Below are 22,713 nucleotides of genomic sequence, written 5' to 3'. Positions count from 1 at the left end.
ATAAGGATCCCATGACGCAAACACATTTTAAAGATCTATAAAATTGTTTATAAGAGTCTTGTGTATGTAATAAAATGTCCTGTCAGTGTGTTTTGACCCGCTGTGCAAGAGCCTCACACATTTTAGGCCATTCACATAGTTTTACTACTATCACTACGTTTTCGTTTACTCTGAATACGTATTTCTGCCTTCAACAGTTTGAGGTTCAATTTGTTTGCTTGAGACCAGTGAACTGCAGTAATGTGGGATATTGAACCACTAGGGGTCGCTAGAGGGCGGAGGGAACTTTAATTTCATTAATCCTTCTTTTCCTTATAGTGGTTAATCTTGTTCAAACATCTTCAAACATCTGTTTCAGTGCTTTTATTATATCCTTCCCATATTTTGTCCCCAAGTGGCCAAAAAAAACAATCGTTGCAGCTTCAACCAGACAGAGTTAGGCGCCGAAAGCCACATCAAACAACAGCATTTTACAGCATTACAGTGAAGGAAAACAATGTTGCGCTTCCAGTTCAGATCAGAAAACATGAGTCATGTCTGAAGAAATAGGAGGTGTTACTTCGCGTTCACTTCATGATCCTAATAATAAATATCAGGTGGACTCATCTACATATGTAAACGACACTAAGCGGTGGGAGGGGGCTGTATCCCCGCCTCTGGGTAAATGTGTACGTGAAAGAGTTTTTTGGGAGAGGGTGAAGGAGGAAGACCGTGCGTGTGCGAGCTACTTATTTAGTTTCTCTACAAACGTCGCTGACTGCATTCTTCTCTTGGGTGGCGAGAACGGAGCATCTCTGAGAGAGAGGCGGAGAGCGAGCGAGCGAGCGAGAGAGAGAGAGACGGGAGAGCCCGAGGAGAAGCTGAAACTTCAGTGCAGACGCTCCAGTGCAGGTTGGTTCGGTCGCTATAAAATTATTATGAATGTTCCCACGGCGGTTGCAGCGCAGGACTCAGTTCTGACCTGATGGACCCTCCGGAGTCTGTAATGTTTTTTTACGTGTCGTCGTCCGGTCTGTGCCGTGGCTTTTGGTTGTAACCATGCAACTTGTAGTTTTGGATTGACACCAATGACTCTTTCACAGGACGTTAAACCCGTATGTGAGTAGTGATGCTGCGGCGCGTATTCCACCACAGGCGCTGACTCCCGTCTCGGCAGCTACGGCAGATGGACGCTCTTTGCGCGGCTACACGTTCGACATTTGCGTTGCGGAAGAATGCAGCTGAGCCGGGGTCATCGCGTTGCCCAGTTATGTGGAGAATTTCCCCGCGTCCGAAGGTGGAAAATGTTTGATTGCGTCGCAGAGGGAAACAAAAGGGAGGTTTTGCGCACGCATGTCATGACAACGGCTTTCAGGAATGATGCACTGGCGCGTTTATGTGTACGGATAATATTCCCATATGGGTGATGCTCATTAAGAACTATTGTTCAGATGCATTCGCGTTCATATCCCGTTGGCTTAAATGATTCACGTTTCCCCATTTCTGGCCATCATAAATACTAATAATTAAAATCCACACTATCATTACCACATGGGTATTACAAGGCGCTTTTTCGTAATGCAGGAGGTCAATATGTTGAATGGTCTAATAAACACCCGCTCTCCTACAGTATAGCCTATAAATATTAGAGTATACGGGCTGTCAGGTCCCCAAACACACAGGCGCCAGTTTAACTCCAGAAAAAATGTGGACCTACTAGAACTATTTTTTACCTGCAGTGGAGTCCTCGTCGCACTACACTCGACTAACCAGCTGCACCGGATGCCAGAGAGGCTCCATTGATGCAAGTGACCGAGAAAGAGATAGAGGAAGGAGCGGTGTTGCAGTGTTGGCTAAAGAAGAAGTGCATCGGTTCTTTTTTTTCTGCTGGTTTGTTTGTTTTCTCCCCGCTTCTGTTTTGTGCTTTGTTTGGCAGAAAGACAAAGACGGAGCGTACTGGCAGAGGCGCCACTGTACAGTGCGGTACATCTGCTCAGTGCTTATGTTGCACCGGACAGATGCGCGCGCGCAGCAGTCTGAGTGACTGAGTGGGACTAAGACATAGCTTAATGATTACCAGCGTATGATAATAAAATCAAATAAAAGGCATTTTTTGGTTTTGGTGGTGATATGATCGCTCGTCTTTTATGCAGTGAGTCAGTTGGCAGATTAAACCCTACAACTGTTCTCGTAAGTGACAAATTTATTGTGATCGTTACAATTAGGCGCGCGCGACAGAGAGCGCGAGAGGGGGTGGAAGAGGGGAGGGGTGAGGGACCTTATGGAAGGCAGAGCGCGTGCTGTCGTGACGTAACGCCGGTCGTGGCGGACGCTCTTGACAACCGCGCGTGTGCGTGTGGAGCTCGGGATCCGATCACAGCCAAACCCACGGACCACCGCCGTCCACGACGCGCGCGTTAGTCGACGATGAACGCCGCGTGCGCCGCCACCTGCCTGCTCGTCGCCGTCTGCAGCTACTACCTCTACGGCAGCGACGTGTTGTCATCGCTGCTCCGTGTCCCCGTTGCAGAACCGTCCATGCCCGAGCCGGGAGCTGCTCCGCGGCGCAGCCCGCAGGGAGTCCCCTACGCCGAGCTGCCGCACATCGTCAACGCCGACGGACTGCACCTGTTCTGCCGCTACTGGGAGCCCGGCAGCCCGCCAAGGTCAGTGCGGATCCGAGCGGAAGAAGTGTGTTTGTGTTTCACTCCATCTGTCCCCGTGCGCGCGCGTGCGCGCGCGCTGCCCTGTCAACAGCTGTGTTCGAGGTCCGTCGTGTGCTGCACTATTCCGTCCAGGAGTCACGTGATGACGTCTTACAGCGTCCTGTGTGTTAATGTGTGGACATGTGTCCACCTTAGGCCTAGATCATAAGGTTAGCATCACTTACAGCTAAACATACTGCAACCTAATGTAGAGAAGGATGTTCCAACCTGGCAACCCAGCACCAAAACAAACGGGCTCTGCAGCATCTTGCTCCTAAAGTGCAGCCAATCTTGATGTGTTCTTTGACAGTTTGCCACCTTAGTGTATACGATCCACCATTTTCTATTATATCCACAGTGAAATAATAATTTGGGGTGTTTTGTGTATGTGAACACAGTCTCTGCTTAAAAGAGGAACAGTGCCAGTCATGTTACTTAGTATGTACAACATGAGATCAAAGTCAGAAGGAGAGCATGAGGCAAAGCTGGTGACTCCATCTTGACAAAAACATCATAATTATGGTAATCTCCTCACGACAGATGCACCAGGGACCAATTCTGGGTCACGACCTCGTTTAAGAGCGAATACAAAACAGGAGCAAGTATTTGTTGAATCTAAACATGCTGGGAAATATATTGTCAGATCTATTCAACGGCGTCAAACAGTAGTTCAGTTGCAAAAGCCCGAGATCGTGACTCACCAGGCATTCTGGTGTGTGAAAGAGTCTAAATGGCACTGCTGTCTTTTAGCCAGCAAGACACCACACATCACAACTAGTTGATTAATGGAGCCGCTTGATGAAAACCCACTTTGGTTTAGCAGCAGTGCTGCCGTCGGAGGCCTCCTGTCCCCGCACTTCCTTTAAGTGCTTGCTTCGAGGCGGATGTCGCCCCACGTGGTGGTGGCTCTGCGAAACCCGAACCACGTGTCCTATTTAAACTCAAGAAACCTCAGAGCCGCACGCACAGATGCAGCAGCACGCGACCGGCAAACATCTGGAGCCAGTAGACGAGCGATGGTGCACAGACGTGTCTCTGTACGGCCGTGACCCATTAGCTCAGTCTGTGCCTTGTAGCGTCATAAACCACGGCCTGTGTGCTCATCCTGATTACATAGAAACCCTTCCCAGGCCTGTGCCCACACACACACACACACACACACACACACACACACACTGACCTGGTCACATTTAAAACATGCTTTGGTGATTTTCTGCTAAAAATGATTCTAACAAAAACAAACCTCGTGTGTTGGCGATGATAAGCTGAATCACCACCGGCTGAAAATAGCTGCAGATCCATGTGTGTGGTGTGGTACAGATAAAACTTTGGAAGGCTTATATAAGACCTTTGTCAATGGAGGCCTGCCAGCGGACACTAAAAACGTATGGAGTCATGTTGCAAAGAGTCAAAGGAACCAGAGGATGTGTTGAAATCAATGCGTGGTTCAGTAATTGAACCAAACACTAAATCTGCAATTCTCAGACTAATGAATTGTTTTAGAGAAAGCAGCTTCGAAAGGTTGTTTATTGGTTTACAGACAAAGCAGAAGCTATTAAGTATAATCACAATATAATAGCAGCGGGTGACGCCAGCAGGGTTAATACGCTGCTTTTTTTTTTCCTGGTACCAGACTGTGATGGCCGGGAAGGTCAGCAGATTTAGAACAAGATGCTTCGTGCATCTCTAAATGCCGCTAAGCACAAAACGAGACATTACAACTCACTGTCTGTCGTGCAGCCCACGCTCCAGGGACGACACACCTACTGCTTTAGCGCGAGCTCTGGCGTTTCACAATAAAAGGCTGCATCCATCCTCCAGACTCGCAGCTACCCACATGCCACAGCAGCCAGAGGAGCAACTTAACACCGCTTGACCCAGTGTGTCAGTACATTTATCTTCTCTGAGGCTCTAAATGCAGTTTAGACAGAGGTATTTTAGTTTAATTAAAGCTCTGATGGGAATAGGAAGTATTTTTATGTGATTGTGAGTAATTATAAACGCAGTTAGGGCCTTTCTTCAAGCAGCAGCCTGTGCATATTACATAATATGTTATGCATAGTTCTTTAATTTGTTTATACATAATAACAGACGTGTGTGGGGTGAGAACGGTTCCAGTGCTGACAGTTCACCACCATCATAAACCCTCCGAAGGTGGAGGCCGAGCGTTCACTCACTCAGCTCCACCTACTGCAGCGTTCGCAGCAGGTTGATGGCAGGGAGTGCCTGTTTAGCGGAAAAGTGGAAATTTTAAAGATCAGATCTCACACCGAGGGAACGGGAAAGACCTGAATGTTGAGTGTGATCTTTGTGTGTAACAGCAGGGGGGCAGTGAGGTCAGCAAGGGTTCAGTGACTATAGACTGTGGCAAAGGGGGAAAAAAAATTGAACTAGCAGTGATCCGGATCTTTTGAAGGATAGAACACATGGAGGGGAAGGATTATTGGCCTCCAGTCAATAAAAACAGTGCAGCAGGTCATAGGTGTAAATGTACTTTAAGGATGACTTAAAATGTGAACTAAGCCTAAACGAGAACATACTGTAGTGTTGCAAGAAAGCCAAACCTCAGTGTAACCTTCCTGGTATTGATTATGTTGTTACACTCACTTTTTGCACACTTCAGTGCTTTAAGGTTTTATCAGTGTCATTTCAAAAGGGAGATTTTAAACGTTTGGATGAGTATTAGTGCCACATGCAGTAGCTGTGCAACGCTAAATTAAACCTTTTTCCTAACCGAGCATGTTTGAAGTCAGTTTAGTTTCAGGAGTTTCATGAATTAAGATGAGTTGAAAATGGGTCAAAGGTCACAGGCTTCTGCGAAACCTCTTTACTAGAACCAGGAAATAGGCTGAAGAGACGAGGTAAAGGGGAGGAGCACTGAGAATGATTGACAGATCCTCCAGTATTAACCTGACTGAGGCTTTTACTGCACATCATCTACAACAGACAATCACATTGTTACTGGATGCTGTGATGTTTTCATTAGTGTTTCGATAAGGCTGCTTCCCTGCTTGTGCTGCTGGTCTCAGGCTGTTTAGGTTCCCTTTCATTGGATCCTGCTTCAAAACATATAAGAATTATAATGAATTCATTCATGTTTGTGAAAGTCTCATTCATGAAAACAGCAGGCTGAGGATATTTGAGTTCAGTTGTAGCATAGAAAAGTCAAACCTCAAGCTCCACTCTGGGTGAATGCAGTGTAGGTTTTGCCCATTCATTGCCCCACAGCTCATCTTCCTGCTGGTGCCTCACGCTGTCTGCCCGCCGTCTTTTCTTTCCATTTCCTCTGACTGTGCCATGTGTTCTATGACTTCTCCATTTCTGGAATTCGCTCTCATTCTTCTTTTCACACTCGATCCCTCGGGCTCTGTGTCATTTCCGCCTGTCACACTGTTCCTCTCTGTCATATCCATTTGTTTTGCTCCGTGTGCATCAAGTCTTTCTGTCAGCAGGGATTCACCAGTCCGAAGGTGTCTCATCCTTGAGTTGAGCAGGATGAATCTATGTTGCAGTATACAGTGGGTGTTTGTATTAGTGAGGTAAGAGAGAGTGGCGTACTCCGTCCCAGTACTCGTGCTACTACATTACCTGGTGGTGAAGTAGTATGAATTCTTTACACATAGATACTTATAAAAATAAGTTTTTAAAAAGATGCATTTCAATGATTAAAATCATATCATCTATGGTGAACTCATACACCAGCTGCTCTGTCATTTCCCTCCCTCTGGCATTTTCTCCCTGGGTCTGCACGTCACTTCATTCAGAACGGGTTCTGAAGGAGGGAGATAAGCTCGCAGCTCGTTAGCTCAGCAGCCAATAAAGTCGCATGCAGCAGTCTATTCACAACGCGTATTCCCACGAGGAGAATGCAAGCGCTCCTCTATCGCTTGGAGACAAACGTGTGAATCTGCTTTAAGCAGCGTTTCAGCTTATTTTAATATGTTTCTGACAAAGCAGCTGGACAGTTGCTGTTATGGATACAGGTGTAGTAGGTCTATTACAACAGCTCTTGGATCCCACTCTGTCTGGGCTCCTAAAGCAACTGATGTCTCACTAAGACGTTCCGCTTCCATCTTTGGCTCGCTCCTCTTTCCATTTCGCTTTAATCTTGGCTTTTACGACTCCATACATATGTATTTGACACACAGCTGGACCTTCACTGGTCGCTGATGTGGTTGGCCACCCACATGCATGTGCGCACACCAAGGTGTGGTTACCCGCGTTCTGGGACTTCTCACTGACGTGGTGCATGCCACAGCTCATTACCTAAACCTCCGCCTTCACAACTTAGTGCCTGATCCCTTGGCCTTAAACCTTAAAGTCTTAATCTTCAAACAGCTCTTTGAAGGCGTGACGCCAGGCCACAATGTCCTCACAAAAAAATAGTACTGGAATGAAGTTTGGCCAAACAAACACATGAAGTCACACCTACAAAAAATAAAAAATACAATGCAAGCTATTAATAATAATAGTAATAAGTCAACTTTTGTGGATGTACTGCAATAGGCTAAACAATAGTAGCAGTACTTTCACCTACACGCCTACATCAGTGTGTCTGCTTGATTAAACCTGGTTCTGCCACAGTAAAACAAATCAGCTGAGTCATAAAGTCTTACTGTACATCATTCCCGGAAAAACACAGATGTTACTGATAATTCCACAGAAAACAGCAACCCGCCCGTAAATGAAGCAACTGAGTGGAATTCTAACCAGCAACAACACGTCTTTCTCGACTTTTATTTTTTTTTCGTGAACAGGGATGTTTTGGATACAGTAGGAGAGTTAATGCTGTGAATACATCAGGGCTGTGGCCTGACATTTGAAATTTGTCATTGAGCATATGTTAGATGCCTGAAATGCCTGTGTGCCTATGCAGTTCCCAGCTGACAGGGCAGAATGTGGCATCGGAGCCCAGTTGGAAGGTGTGAGAGTTCCTACATAACCTTGGAGTGACCAGTCGGCGCTGCATTAGGGGGATTAGGGCCTCGGCTTTGTTTTGGGCCTGTGCTTGTTCGGAATGGCTGCGAGAGGAGCCAGAGGGAGGACTGAACTCTCCTCTGTTCTGAAACGGCCGCCAATAAGCCGCGCTGTTCCAGCAACCGAGACTGTGTGGGAGACAAGTGGGTCCCCAGTTCCCATGAGAAATGAAATAGTCGGGAGTGATAAGAATCAAAAACAGAGTGGTTCGACTGGGTTTGTATTGCTGCACAATGCAGGACGTCATATTTAGAACTGAATGGTGACATCATAGTAACAGATACAGGTTAAGAGAGAGCTTGTAAGAAAAAGTTGTGGGTAGAAACCCCAGGCAGGTGAGAAAGTGACCTTAACCTCATTAGTGCAGCTGCGCCAGGCATTAATAAGGGTTTTAAGAAATGGGTTGAAAGCATAAGTAATTGAAAGATCGGTTAAGATCCTGTGGACAGCTACATTATAACCAGCAGGTGGAATTCATGTTAAAGCTGCTTAGAAGCTGCAATTTGTTATTTTCAATACCTGCTGTTACTTGAATAGAAGGAAGCGTCGGTCTGTAACAAGTAGAGTCTAAAAGTAGCTCATAACCAGGAAAAACATGAGGACCAGTCCTGACATAGACGTTAAAGGCAGTCAGACCTGCACGCTGCTGCTGTTTGCCTCATTTCATCATCCTCTGTTAAACAGTGGTTGAGTATGAGGGCCGGCGTAGATGAACATGTCACTCACAACCCCGTTCTACTTCTAAGTGTGTAAGCGTGAGCTGCTGTTCACAGTCTCGTAGGTGTCGAAGTTACAAAAGAAAACCTCATTCTGATGCAACTGAAGGTCTAATTTTAGCCCGAAAATGATTATTAAAAAAGCAACGTTTTCAAGCCTGCCCTCTAAACCAGACTGTGGTCAATGTCTAATGCAGGTTAATGTTAAAGTTGGAAATGAGACAGGCTGAAAAAACTCAGACCACGGTCACAGAAGTGGAACTAGACTTTTCTTCCCCGGAGAAGGTGATGGATGGAAATGAAAAAGAAAGATGGCAAATTACAAATGTCACAAACTGGCTTTTTTTTAGTGCGTAGTATGGAGTATTGTTCACCATAGAGTCGTCTTTAGGCTGAACCCAGATTAGCCTCATCAACCCCCTGCTGGCCCTCGCATGGGCTTTACTGAACAGTTTGTCCAAACAAAGGCCGTCATTGATGCGCTCACACTCCAGTATCTTAGCCAGAGGCGATGGCATCAGCAATGAGCGAAATCGTGTGTCTTTGACTGGACACTCACTGACATAATCCAACCCCTGCTCTGATGGAACCCTAATCTAACCATAATCTCAAGCATAAAACCTCCACACAGCCACTGGAAGCTGTTAGGGTGGACAATAATGTCCTCAGTCTGTGGTTAAATAAAGCACGCACACGCACGTGTTTGCATTTTCATTGTCACCAAATGCATTGAGTAAAATTATTAGCTGGACCTTTGTCGTGGTCCTATGAGGAACCAGGGGTGAGCTTAGTGAGCGCATTTAACCTGGAAGGAAGGGGGAAGGTCTGGAAAAACAGGGTAAACAGAATCCAAACGCGAGGAAATGAGACACAAAGCCACACAAAGATGAAAGCACACGCACAGGACAATAAGTATCCAGGAGCAGGAGACACCTAGGAACAAGGCAGGATGACTGGGTGTGAAGGCCCAGGTCAGACGGCTGCAGCGCGGGCAAGCGATGAACGTACGACCTGCAGGTCGGCAGACGGAGAGAATGGGCCGGGAACTGAGGCGAGGCCAGACAAAGTTCCTTCACACACGAGCTGCTCAGACGTGGCGTGAGAGTCAAAGTCCCACAGGCGACAGCGTGGACCGAGCAGAGGAGACGGGGCCGGGGTCAGTGACACGAGGCCCGTGTGAACAGACAGGTCAACAGGTAGAGCGCCGCCAGGGAGAAAGGCCAGAAAGTCGTGTTGTGTGTCACCGCGTTTCCTCAGTGTGTGTTTGGAGTCAGGCAGCCAGATAGACGGACAGATGGATCATAGCTGCTATCTCTGAAAACACAGGCTGTCTCGTTCCAAGTCTCTGTCTGCTGATCTTCCTCTGCCTTTTTTTTTAATTCATCCTGCACCGCTAAGTATTTTCTCTCTGGCACATACAGTAAACACACACAGACGATGCTCAGCACTAAATTCCACTCAGGAATCAATAAAGAATTCGATCTCAAATCAAGGAAACACACACACACACACACACACACACACACACACACACACACACACACACACACACACACACACACACACACACTCTCTTAAAGGACCTCTTCTCTCCTCCCCAGGGCCCTGGTGTTCATTTCCCATGGGGCGGGGGAGCACAGTGGGCCGTATGAGGAGATCGCCCGGCGGCTGAAGGACCTGTCTCTGCTGGCGTTCGCACACGACCACGGTGAGTCACACGCGTTACAGTGCATCACATTAACGCATGCTTACATTCACACCTACACCCGTGCTTGGCCCCTGTGTTCCTCGCCGAGTAGCTTGTGCAGAGCTACAAAGGAAAGAAGAAAACCCATCGTCCTCCTCCTGTGTCTGATAACAGTCCCTGGTAATTGTTGAGTGAACTAAGCCTGTTAGAGGAAATTAATTAGGCTCTTTGGAGCATTGCTCCATTGTTCCGCTGCCGCCTGTGTACAGGAGCAGTTTGTGGTCTCTTTAATACACTGCTCATATATACAGTGTGTCAGTACAGTCGACAAGGTTATACATTCAGTATGAAATGCCATAATAGTTTGTTTTAGGACAGAGAGCAGAGAGTCCCAGCCTCATTATTCAACGAGGCTCCAATCATGTCTGGAAATTTCACATTGCTTACTGTACGAAGCCTCCGATTTCAGTCTGTGCAAAGATTCCCATTTTTCTAGCCCACTGTTTTATTAGGACACCTGGGCTTTCCAAAAAAAAAAAACCTGATTAGTCTCATTGCTGCGAGCTTTGCGATGTCATTAACGCTGAAACCCAATTAATGTCTGAGAACGAAAGTGTGGTAAAAAGCAGCGGTGGTTTCAGCTCACTCAACCCTGCAGGGTGATATGTGTGTGTGAGTGGGGGGGGGGGGGGGTCTGGGGGTCAGGGGTCCACCGCCCCCCGCTGACCCGCCGCGTCCGCGATCAGCTGTCGGTCGGAGACGTGCGAGAAGACACACGCCTGGAATCACAGCGCGGGAGCCGGGAGGTGTGAGCTGCACATGCTGTGAATGTTTAGTGATGTTATTGATTTGCCGGTCGCCGTGGCAACCAGCCTCACCTCCCAGCCGCTCGCGCAGAAAGCTTGGGGAGAACGCGCACGTTTAGATATGCCTGCACACAAACACACATATTCATACAGTGCCACGTTCTCTCCATCCTGTCGCTCGTATTTGGCTCCTGTTTCCACCATTTCTTCTTGATTTGATCCAGATCCATTTTTAGGGGTTTCTCCTCAGCTCACGCTTCTCGTTCTTTCCTGTTTCCCTTCGCAGTCGGCCACGGTCAGAGTGAAGGAGACCGGATGAACATCAAAGACTTCCAGATCTACATCAGAGACGTGCTGCAGCATATTGACATGATGAAGTCCCGCCACCCAAACCTGCCCGTTTTCATCGTGGGCCACTCCATGGTAGGTCGTTCTTCCTGCATTGACTTTCACCGTCTCCTGCTTTAAATTCCATTTTATCCAAAGTGGTCCTGCTGCTGCACCACGCCATTTATTTCCGCTCACTCAGGTGCTGCTCACCTTTCACTTGGTGACACACTTTCTGCACAGTCTGGTTCAGTGAACCGCTCAAGGCCAATGAATAGCGTGTTGTCACTCAGCCAGTCCAGGACTCTAATGTTCAACTGACCTCGTGTGTCTGCGGCAGATTTTCACCTTTAGCCTCACTTTCCGTGAGCCGCTCATGCGCCAAAAAGCAGTTTCCCAAAAGAGAACGCGCTTTTTTCCTAAATGATTCATTAAAGCCTCTGCCTTATTTGCCTGGTTACTGGCAGGTTTACTGCGTAATGCTTGGAGTGGCCTCGTGAAATAGTCCAACCAAGATCCTCACTGAGGAAGATTACATAATGGCTGGACACAAAAAGCATCCTGGCCGGCCAGGCAACTATTTTTAACTGATCAGTTTATTCCATTTCTCACAGAGCTGCATTCACAGCCTACTTTGTGCTCAGTGACCCACTAACTCCCAGTGCAGCCAACAGACACAAGCAGTAGTAAAGCATTATATAATAGACGGTCATTACCGTAAGTGTTTGCGGGTTAAATCAGCTTGCGCTTCTATAAACTTGTCACCAAAGACCAGATTGTTGCCTGTTTCGCGCGGAGGAGCGGGTTCCAGCGCTTCGCACAGGCTGCAGCCGCCAACGTTCTCCCAGTCTTTAATGTTTCAGCTCACAGCTGGAAGCGGAGATCGCGGAGCAGAAACGACAACTCAGCACAGCGCCGGTTTGAGCCTTGTTATCTCACACGGCGCAGCAGTGAGTCCTGTTCCACAGAAGAAAAGGCACGAGTGGGGTCCAAGCGTCGCACAAATGTTTGTTACCTAAAGGAAAAGTTTGTTAGAACACGCTGAATGCAATGAATAACAATAACTTTGGGAAGTCTACATCATATTTATGGAGCTCCGTGTCTGTTTTTGCAAACCTTTTAGGGTTCGCGGCAGCGGTGCCTTGTGTTTATGCAGGATTCAGACAGCCTTTGACGTCTCCTACGGTTGCAGCAGCTCAGACGCACATAGTTAATGAAACCACGGTGGCCCAGATGGAGGCAGAGCATCTGTTTAAACAGCACAGTCTAAATATTAGTCCAGTGTTGACCGGAGTCAAACATGCACCTCCTTTCCCTGCACCACCCTTCTTCACTAGAGCCGGTTGAACTGCTCCTCACCAATTATTCACTCCCTTGTTTCTCCTTTTGTTTTCGTTGCTACAGACACCTTTGCTCTAACTTTATTTTGACTTCTTTAATGTCTGTCTTCACATTTGCTTTGTTTTATTCCATTTTTCCCTGGACACAGACAGACAATCGAGGAAACCCAACCCAAATGAAATATTGTTTTTTGTTGTGTTTTTACAGCCGCCATTTCCCCTTCCTGTGTGTCATCCTGTTCCTCTGAGTCCTTGTTTCTATCAATGTTTGTTTATGCGACCAGGCGCGATCCCAAGCCCACAAACACAATGGAAACCACCTGTGGATGAGGCCATGGCGCAGCTTTACTGAATGATGAAGTCACACATCAGCGGCTCTATTAAGAGACTTTACTTACATCAGATTGTTAATTTTTTTGGACTATTTTATGACCAGAAACACTCAGTGCTGATCTCGTTCCCATCATCTTAAGTGTATTAGTCAATCAGCGTGTCCATTAAATAGCCACTTTGTTCATATAATAGATTAATGCTTATTTGCTACGAACTGTAGATGGTGTGATGTCAGAATGATGACCTCAGTATGTCACCTCCTTCATGAGCTCCACTCACACAATACAAGTATTCATCGTCTGAGCCCAGGTTCAGAGCCAGGAAGTGTAAGAAGGCCTCCAATCAGACGTTTTAAAGGGCCTCTCTGTTCCCTATTCACATTTTTATCTCTCGTGTGTGCATGGGTTTGTGTGGAAGGGTTTGACACAGGATGAGCTTGTGCATCACACTGTTAAATTAAACCTGTTATGCTCTGCGCTGGATTGAGCACCCAGAGGAGTTTTCATCATTTGACTGCGTGCGTGTGTCGTGGTGTTTACACACAGAGCTTGGAGCTTCGATGTGATGTGCTTGCGTGGGAGCCGAGGTGCGTGTCAGTGTGGCCCTTGTGTCTTTTCGAAAGTGAGATTCTCTGGTGGGAAATGTTTTGTCTTGCCCTGCTTAGTGCCTCTTTTCCTGAAGCAAGCCCGTCATTGGCCATGGCCTGATGAATATTCACACGAGTGACAAAGAAAGCTCACATAAACAAAGTTGAAGCCAATTAGTCTCCAGAAAAAGAAACAGGAACTGGGACAGATTCGCTAATGCAGAACCACTGTGTGTGTGTGTGTGTGTGTGTGTGTGTGTGTGTGTGTGTGTGTGTGTGTGTGTGTGTGTGTGTGTGTGTGTGTGTGTGTGTGTGTGTGTGTGTGTGTGTGTGTGTGTGTGTGTGTGTGTCACCTGCATGACAAGCAGAGCTGTGCCAGAGTCAACCACTGAGGCCGAGCTGAGCCTTGGCTGCCACAGAGCGGCTAATTATCATTGCCCCGCATCATGAGATTTAAATCACAACACCGAAATGTCCCCGCGCGGCCTCATGTTGCTGTTCGCTGCACATGTTGAGCCCAGAGGGCGGCGGGTCGCGCTCAAATTTCTCTGTCACTCTGTGCAGAGCGAGGCAACAAAAGAATGTCACGCCCGTCTGAATAGCTTTCCCACTCTTCTTGACTTTTCCTTCTCCTCTTCTGGCTGACCTGCTTCCATGTTACAGTAGAATTCAAGACAAATTCTACCAACTTGTTTTACCTGTTCATACACCTGTTAAAAACACAACAGCTTCTTTTAAAAGATAAATTAATCTATAACAAAACATATATTCTGTGTATTTTCTGACTCAGGGCGGCGCCATATCCATCCTGACTGCCTGCGAGAGGCCCAGTGACTTTGCCGGAGTGGTTCTGATCGGTCCCATGGTCCAGATGAACCCAGATTCAGCAACGCCATTCAAGGTACCACATCCCCGATCAACTCCTCTCTCTTCATTTTTGCAGTAACCGTTCCTCTTTTCCTCCTGATTGTCAGAAGTCACTAGTCCTCCTCCACTCACACCCGCTGTGGGTGATGAGCATAAGATTCATTTTGTGTAACTGAAGCGCAGGATTTACTAGAAGTACCACTTGAGGAGCATAAATCATCTCTCGCTCAATCAGATACAAGTCAAGAGAGGCTGTTCGAGGTTAAACTGTGAAGACTGGTGTCAAAGCCTCCACGGAGACTTCTAACATGACACTGATGAATAAGACCTATAAATAAAACTCTTGCTGGTTTTGCTTCTCACTCTCTGCAGGTTTTCATGGCGAAGGTTCTGAACCACATGGTGCCCAGCCTCACTCTGGGCGCCATCGACTCCAAGTGGATTTCGCGCGATAAGTCACAGGTGCGTGTTTGAGCCTATTGTTACTGTGAGACAGGTACATGTACTTTGGACCCGCTCCAACCTGCCGGTGTTTCCCAGCCAACCTTCTGTGTATTTGGGTATTGTTTTATTTGTTGTGTTATGAAAACAGGTACATTTACAGTGTCGCCTACAGGAAGTGAATGGAAAGAACAGGAACAGGCAAACGTGTTGGGTGTATTTGCATGTGTGCATCATGTGGGTTTATGCTCACGTTGCACCCACGCATACAGGCACGCCTGCACAGTGTTGTCATTGCAAAATAAGTGAGCTGGATTTTCAGCAGTTGCCATCCTTGTCCATCACCTTCATTGTGACAATGCAGTTTAGCTGAACTATCCAAAAAAACACTTAGTATATTAGTTTTTAAAGGACTGTTTCACCTCTAGGACAAGTTTCCAGTGTCACTGAGCTGCTGAAGCGTTTGAGGTGTGTCTCAGCTCAGCTTACAGACTAGGCATCGGAGAAGCTGCTTCGCCGAGTGAGTCAGCAGCTACAATTAAGCACCATAAACGGAAATACGTAAAGGTCTACGAGAGCCAGCGCAGGGCGAGACCACTGCTGTTTAGCTCTAAAATAAACTAGTAAAAGTAGCCTTCACTTTGTCTTAGTTTTATTTAGTGCTGTTCCCATAAAAGTCCTTCAGTCATTAATCAAACTGTTTTCCCAGGATTCTTCTAATTCCCTCAATTCTCAAAAGGAGGGGTATAAAAAACCTACAGTAGTTGTTATTGTTATATTGGCTTAAGGTTTGAAAATGAAGGAACTGAAGGGCAACACGACATCCTTTTGTTTCCGCGTCTCCTCCCAGGTGGAGGCGTATGATGCTGATGAGTTGATCTATCACGGCGGGATGCGCGTGTCGTTCGCCATGCAGCTGATGGGAGCCGTGAACCGCATCGAGAGGGAGCTCCCGACCATTTCCTGGCCGTTCCTGCTCCTGCACGGTGGCGACGACAAGCTCTGTGACATCAGGGGCTCTCAGACGATGTACGAGAAGGCCTCGACAGCCGACAAGAAAATCAAGGTTGGGATGAAATGTATTATCACATGATCATAGAGCCCCTCTCAGCCATGACCTCGCCACAAACACAAGGGGGGAGTGAGAGAGGCTCCACGCTTCCTGCTGTTCATCCCATCTTCACTCACTCTTCCCTCTCTTTGGCCCTGAATGTCCTTTCAGGTGTATGAGGGAGCCTACCACGCCCTTCACCACGAACTCCCAGAGGTGGTGCAGTCCGTGTTAAAGGAGGTGACGACCTGGATCACGGGGCGCCTGCCAGCTTCGACGCTGCCACAGCAAGGCTTGTAGACTGGTACATCACGGTCGTGGCTCTGAGGCAACCTCGTCCCAAGAAGCCTGCTCACGTTCCACTAATCTGCAGGCGTAACAACACATTGCACTCTTTAGTCAGAGATATTACTTCCTCAGATTAAACGTTTACTAACTTTATCCTCTGGGCATATACAGGAGAATCTTACAATCTCCTATGGACCAATCAATCACCCCACCGTTTTAAACTGAATAATTTGGGTCAGAAACATGTTATAGATGCCCAGCACAAATCAGTGTCACTTGGAAATCTGCTGTCAGGGATGTGTCCCAATTATTTTGGCCTGCAGGCTTATAACCGTTACATCATCCCCACTAGACCTCACCCAAGTGCAGCTCCAATGCAGTACAGTCTAAGCGACAAGATGCTGGGCTTCGAAGTGCAATAATGCAGTCTGCATCTCATACTGTGCGCATGCAGGCCAGTGATGTAACACAATATTGACCCGCACGGGGACATTTACCTTTTTGGTTCATTTTCAGGGAAGCGAGGCCAGAGAGGTCAGAATGAGTGACGCATGCGTTTTCATTCCTCTAAATCCTACCTGCAATAAGATCACACATCCTCAGAAGCAGTGTGAAATCAAAAACCATATCAATTATGGAAGCCTATATTTTTGGTAGCTGTTAATTATAAGCTAGACACTGAGCCCAACATTTTATATTGTCAAGAGGGCTTTAATTAGCAGGTCCTGCTACTTCACTACCTACATTTTTATCTACTTCCTAGTCAGGAGTTGCCAGTGTCCGCCCTCCCTCAAGGCCAGTAGTGGTATTAGCAGTGTGTTACAGCTCGTGCATCACATCATCTGTCCGTTCAGGGTGCAGCTAGTGGTCACACACTCAACTTTCTCATTAGCTTTTTTCCTTTTCTCAGTGTCCTTAGTGCAGGGAAGCATCCAGGGTGACCGCTATGTAACCACAGCAGCAGTCTGGCAGGAATGGTGATTTATCATTTAAATTTACACATGTAGTAACCAAGGTGATCGCATCAAGGTTGATGGAGAATGAGCTGAATTTCTGGCTGTGACACAGCTGCATAACCCCTTGCCCACTGCTCTCTCCCTCTCTCCCACTCTCTCTCTCTCTCTCTCTCTGGCTCACTCTTTGTGATCCCTTTAGTTGACATGACCAGTGCTCTTTGTTCTGCCCATCACAGACCCCCTTGTTATACTACAGAGTCAAACATCTTGCAGTGTCTTCCACCACCGCTGCCCCTAGTGGTGAAGCATCAAAACAGGAAAACACTGAAAAGCTGATATTTTGTAGTCTTAAATCAGAGAAGCTCTGTCAACATATTTAAGCATGAATGTGCTGTGGTATTTTTATTCGTAGTGCTCCGTTTTCTCAGGCATCACAACTTTTTATCTAGCATCTGTTCCATCATTATGGGTGCAGACAGAGATGGAGACGCATTAATCAGCCCCAGTTGGAGTCAGACCCTTAACCTCAACAGGAACTGCGTGAAATTATATCACAGGGCACTTCAGAGACAATCTACTTCTGATTGGGCCGCAGCAGGCACAGCACTGGCACACAGAGCTTGCACAATCACACTAGCATTCAAACCTGTAACATCACATTCAGCCTCGCAGGAGAGTTGATAATGTGTGTACTTTTATACCTGTCAGACCACACGAATGCACGGCACTGCGGTAGTTGGATGTGGAGGCAAAGCGGGAAGGAGGAGAGAGGGGGAAGCTGTCAGTAACCAAGGCAGCGGCTTAAAATCAACCAGAGAAAATGTGTGTTCATTAGTGGTGCAGGATGTACAGCAGATACCGCTACGCTCTCGGCGGCGCTCGGAGGATTCCCTTTTGTGTGAGCATTGCGATAAGAGCGCAATTAGCGTCATCAGTTCACAATGAATAATAAGAGCTGTAAGATTTTTCTATCAATTTATTTGCTTGATTCAGAAAGTGTTGGAGGAGTGAAGATATGGAAGTAGGCACCACTTTCTCTTTTTAGATTAAATAGATTTTATACCCTCTTGTTTTAACGGTATATAACTTGACACAGTCTTTACTGCAAAGCCATGAAACCCTTTCCCTAACCAGGCTAATGTTCTCCTACTTACAATACTACAAATAATACTCATACCATTATAGATGCATATGCAGGTTTGCCATAGCGAGAGACACCCTTTGGTAATATGTAATAATTCACTCGACTGTTAATATTTTTTTATTTAGGACAGAGGTTCTATATAGGTTAAGGGAGAGGAATAATGAGGTCATTGCTGAATCAAACTGGGATGCAGGTTTTGTAATGAAGCTGAAATTTACTTCACCTGTGCTTGTATTTCTTTTTATATATATATATTTTATTCTTGACTTTATGACTGTTTCTAAGGAAAGAGCTGTTATATGTACATTAGGGGACCAAGGGTCAGAGGCCAGTCTTTTTTTGGTTTAATGAGATTCAAGTGCTCTACAGTAGCGTGAAGTCTGCATGAATAAAGTCCAGAGTCTTTGCGGGCTCAGGCAGCAACAAAAGAGCAGAAACTTTTCAAGACGCAGTAAATGCATGAAGAATAATGTAACTACTCTTTATATCTGTAAAAAGAGTGATCGCCTCCTGCACGAACAGAAGTTTTACAAATTACATTTTGCAACAAAACACAATCTAAATCCTGAGGTTCTTTTTAATAAATGTTTATTGATATGATGCATTTGATTGCTTAATTACTGAACACAATTGTAATACACTGTATAATAAATTAGCAACAAAACTTGACGAAAATACAACAATCTTTTATTTATCTCATCCAGAGTATTTATAGGAATTAATTTTATGTATATATGCTATATATTGATTACACATCATTACGAGGCACTTTTTATACTATAAAAAGATTACAAAATTTGTTGATGCTCAGCCGCATGAAGCTTCATAACACTCGAAGACTGGCTCAGTGTTCAATCCCAAAAATATCCAACACTGTATCTGATATGATTGTGCATAGAGAGTATTTTACTACTGTTTGTTTAAGTCTGTGTTGTGTTGAAAGAGTTTAAATCCTGAGGAAGTTTGTCACATGAATATCTAAAACATCTGGTATTAAATATTTCTGTTTTCTAACAAATTCTTAGGGACCAGGGATTCAGTGCTAAATTGGGGAAAAATCATGTACTTCCTCTTCAATTTGTTTAGGAAGGTTCACTTATAATATCTGAAATAATTATGAATTATAAAACCTAGGTAGCTTCCTTCTATCACAAAACCTTCTGTTCTTTGTCTGATACAAGATTATTCATTTAGCTAAGAATTCCACACAATTGAAGGAAGTAGACATATGTGTTGTATATTGTTTGTTTCCTGTTTCCGGGTCATGGTCTCAACATTGTTTGTGCCTTATTATTATGACAAACGTGTGTCTTGGTGTTTTCTAGTAGTTTGTTACCACAGGTTCCTGTTCAGTTATTGTACTTGACTACTTGTCTTCCTCTGTCTCTTTGCATTTATATCTCTGTCTTTCTGGATTTCTGCCCAGTCATAGGATATAAGCAGATGTGGTTCAAAGTCAGCTTCTGAATATTTCAGTATAGAGTGACACATATCTTTGTTTTTAATTTGCATAACAGCACCTGTGAGCAACAAGTTACATGGAATATGTTGATATGTATGCATTTGTTTTGCTTGGTTTGTTGTAATGGCAGAATGATTGTGTAACATTAACCTTTTCCACATCCGGTTTGCCCAGAAAAGAATGGAGAATTTACAATATAATTATAATAATGAAAAGATTTATACTCAACAGCACCAGGTGTGACTTTTTACTGTATGTGTTTATTCAGACAGTTTGAAACGTGCAAGCTCATTATTGTTGCTGTTTGGACATGGTGACATACATGTTGTAATTTTAACAGTACATTATCAACTGGGCAGAAGAGTTGAATGTTATAAACGGATGATACAAATTTAAATAACTGTTTTTGACACACTCTAAAAGTACTGTACTGTTATGTACTGTATTCAGTCTTGGGTTTTAAACTATAGGCTACATCAATACAAATAAATAGCGACACAGCGTTTGGTTGGCAATGCTAACTGGCTTAGAAGCCTTTAAATAAATTGCAGTATAAGGGTTTTTAGATTTTTCATGTTGTAATGTAGAATCCAAGAAGGTGAGGTGCTAGAAAAAGCAATAGTCGTCCCATCAAGAGAAACTTTATCAGCGCAATGAAATAAAGCTTTTTGTTATTACACTGAGGAATAATGATAAATCACTATTGTGAACATACTCTGATGTAAATTGTCACATCATTTAAAGGGAGGCGATAATGGACCATATAATGTTAATGCTGTGGCATTATGTACTTAAGTCTTCCCTGTAAAGTTAAATGAGTGGCGCTGTAAACGTATGGTCATATGCTGATACTCAATCGCTAAGGGACAAAAGGTTGATTTTCAACAATGTGCATCTTTTATTTGCTAAATATAGAGTATGCAAAAAAAAAATTATTTTAGTCAAATCCAAATTTTAAAAATGATCTGTCTCATTGGTACTTAATATAATATGTATCAGCATTAGACAGTTTATTTCACGAGTGAAAGAATGTTGTAAACAAACTGTACATACAGTCAAATGTAATAATTGATTTCAGAATCACTAAATCAAGTACTTGTAACTAGAATGTTCATAATGTCCATACAGAATAAACTATAAGACTGTTTAACTGCACTCTCTTGGTTCTGTTTATTATCTCATATACATGTATCTTATATTTGTACAATGGAGTCCAACACTGCACAAAAAGAAGCCATCCCGTGTGAGGCATGTGCGGATACTTTACTTGCATACATTTTGAATGTCTGAATGTTTCTGTCTTATGAACACAACCAAAAGACATTGCATTTACAGAAAAGAATCACTGGAATGACACATGATCTCAAAGGTTAAACAGGAGGGTAAAAACACACATTAGCCAGAAGGTGGCAATATTGCATTGGAGAATGTATTAACGACAGCTTGAGTTATATGAATGTAATGGTAGATCAGTGAATGAACCAATGAGTAAAGACTTAAAATATAAAGATTTCTTCAGAGGGTTTTATTTGGCTTTGGGGTCAAATGTTTAACCTTAGGGCAAGAATTTGTTCTTGCTATACTGTCACACATACACAAAGGTCACTGTGTAATTAAAATTTGATTGCTGTTCCCCAGATGCAAGAAGTCAGTGGAGTTCTATTGCATTCTAATCTTCTCTATTCTATCTATTACTGACTATTTTGCTCCCGACAGTATGTTGTTGAGTGATTACACAGATGAGACTGAGCAAAGATGAAATGCAACAAGGTTTCCAGGCCAGACAACCCACATCACCAGGAGCATATGCTTCAGTAGTCATCATCATTCTGTTTCCTCTGAGCCAATCTCCCTTCTTTCACCCTCCTCCTTGTTCAACCTCATGTCAACACCTGATAACGACTAAAGAGAAAACTGGCTGTACATCAACAGCTTCTGAAAAAGATGTGTGTAGAGGATGGACAGACTGTGAGAACACACCAGTGCACAGACAGACATGCTCTTGCAGATCCATCAATCTTTTCCACTCTCCATCTTTGCCGGTACTTTCTTTGGTTCATTTTTTTTCTCTCTTTTACTATTTCTGTGAAAATGTAGGTTAGTAGCTCTCCTTGAGACATTTTTGGAGTTCACTGAAACCACATTAGCAAAACCTCCCAAGGGATGGCACTTCATGGAAAGCCAAAGCCACCGTTTTAGATGTACTGTGAATATATTTCAGTCACTTACAGAAGAACCAAGTTGCCAACTGTTTATGTTTCCTTGAGTTGACTAAGAAACTAATTGCAGACAAATGCATGTAATACAGTATATAACAGCCAGTCTGGTTTTATCACGTATCCATCCCATCAGTCTAAATCTTTGAGAGAGTTTAGAAATATGCACAATTTGCTTACAGTAGAATTTTTGAGCAATACTATTTCTAAACTTTCTTCTCCCAGCAGAGGGAGCCTGGAGGTCTGCCTTTCTTTGTGTATGCTGGAGACACAGGCCTTAGCCAATCAGAAACTGGTTCTAAGAATTAAATCTAGGCTCCCTGTGGCCATGGCAACGGCTTTACCTCTGTGACAGCTGATGAATGGAAATGAAAGCAAGGATGCTACATGGACTGCGCTGGTGCTTAGCAAACATCTCAGAATAGGTACCTATACATGGTCAGCTTGAGCTGGTTCATTTCGTCTGGAGAAACTGAGTATTGCAAACACATAAAATAGGCAGATGGATGGTGAAACATGAACCAACTGGACTGTACTGAAGCAGTGATGACAGGTTAGAGGGATTGACGGATTGATTGCAGCGCTGATTGCATTTCAAATACAGACTCTCAACAAACAAATGCATTACTAAATCTGATTTCCATCAAATACATATTGTCAGGCTTCCATATCTATTTAGTCGAGCATTTGTAGTCATCTATCAAACTGACAAGGCCACTTCAGAAGGTGTGGTCCTGTCATGAGTGTTCTAATATGGCTCTGCCTTTAGCCCGCCTCTCATTATATACCTACACGCAAGTGGCTGAACGTTAAAACGGCTTATCCTGATTGG

The 22,713-nt window shown here is 44.8% G+C and overlaps 1 protein-coding gene across 3 annotated transcripts; it reads left to right on the top strand.

Moving 5' to 3' along the window:
- Nucleotides 1-674: 674 nt before the first annotated feature.
- mgll (monoglyceride lipase) lies at nucleotides 675-20,820 on the top strand. Of its 3 annotated transcripts, none has more exons than XM_029156244.3 (8): nucleotides 675-891; nucleotides 2,510-2,645; nucleotides 9,979-10,085; nucleotides 11,157-11,293; nucleotides 14,247-14,357; nucleotides 14,696-14,785; nucleotides 15,615-15,830; nucleotides 15,987-20,820. In XM_029156244.3, the coding sequence occupies exons 2-8, from the start codon at nucleotides 2,518-2,520 to the stop codon at nucleotides 16,113-16,115; spliced, it is 918 nt and encodes a 305-aa protein (XP_029012077.1). In that variant the 5' UTR covers nucleotides 675-891; nucleotides 2,510-2,517; the 3' UTR covers nucleotides 16,116-20,820. The 3 variants fall into 3 exon arrangements, with proteins under 3 accessions (XP_029012077.1, XP_029012078.1, XP_029012076.1); XM_029156245.3 differs by lacking the exon at nucleotides 675-891 and adding an exon at nucleotides 936-1,098; XM_029156243.3 differs by lacking the exon at nucleotides 675-891 and having other exon boundaries at nucleotides 2,252-2,645.
- The last annotated feature ends 1,893 nt before the right edge of the window (nucleotides 20,821-22,713 follow it).

Source organism: Betta splendens, chromosome 7 (assembly GCF_900634795.4).
Source record: "Betta splendens chromosome 7, fBetSpl5.4, whole genome shotgun sequence".
In the NCBI taxonomy this organism is placed as follows: domain Eukaryota; kingdom Metazoa; phylum Chordata; class Actinopteri; order Anabantiformes; family Osphronemidae; genus Betta; species Betta splendens.
Note: the sequence above shows the minus strand (reverse complement) of the source record. Positions and strands in the feature narration are given on the sequence as shown.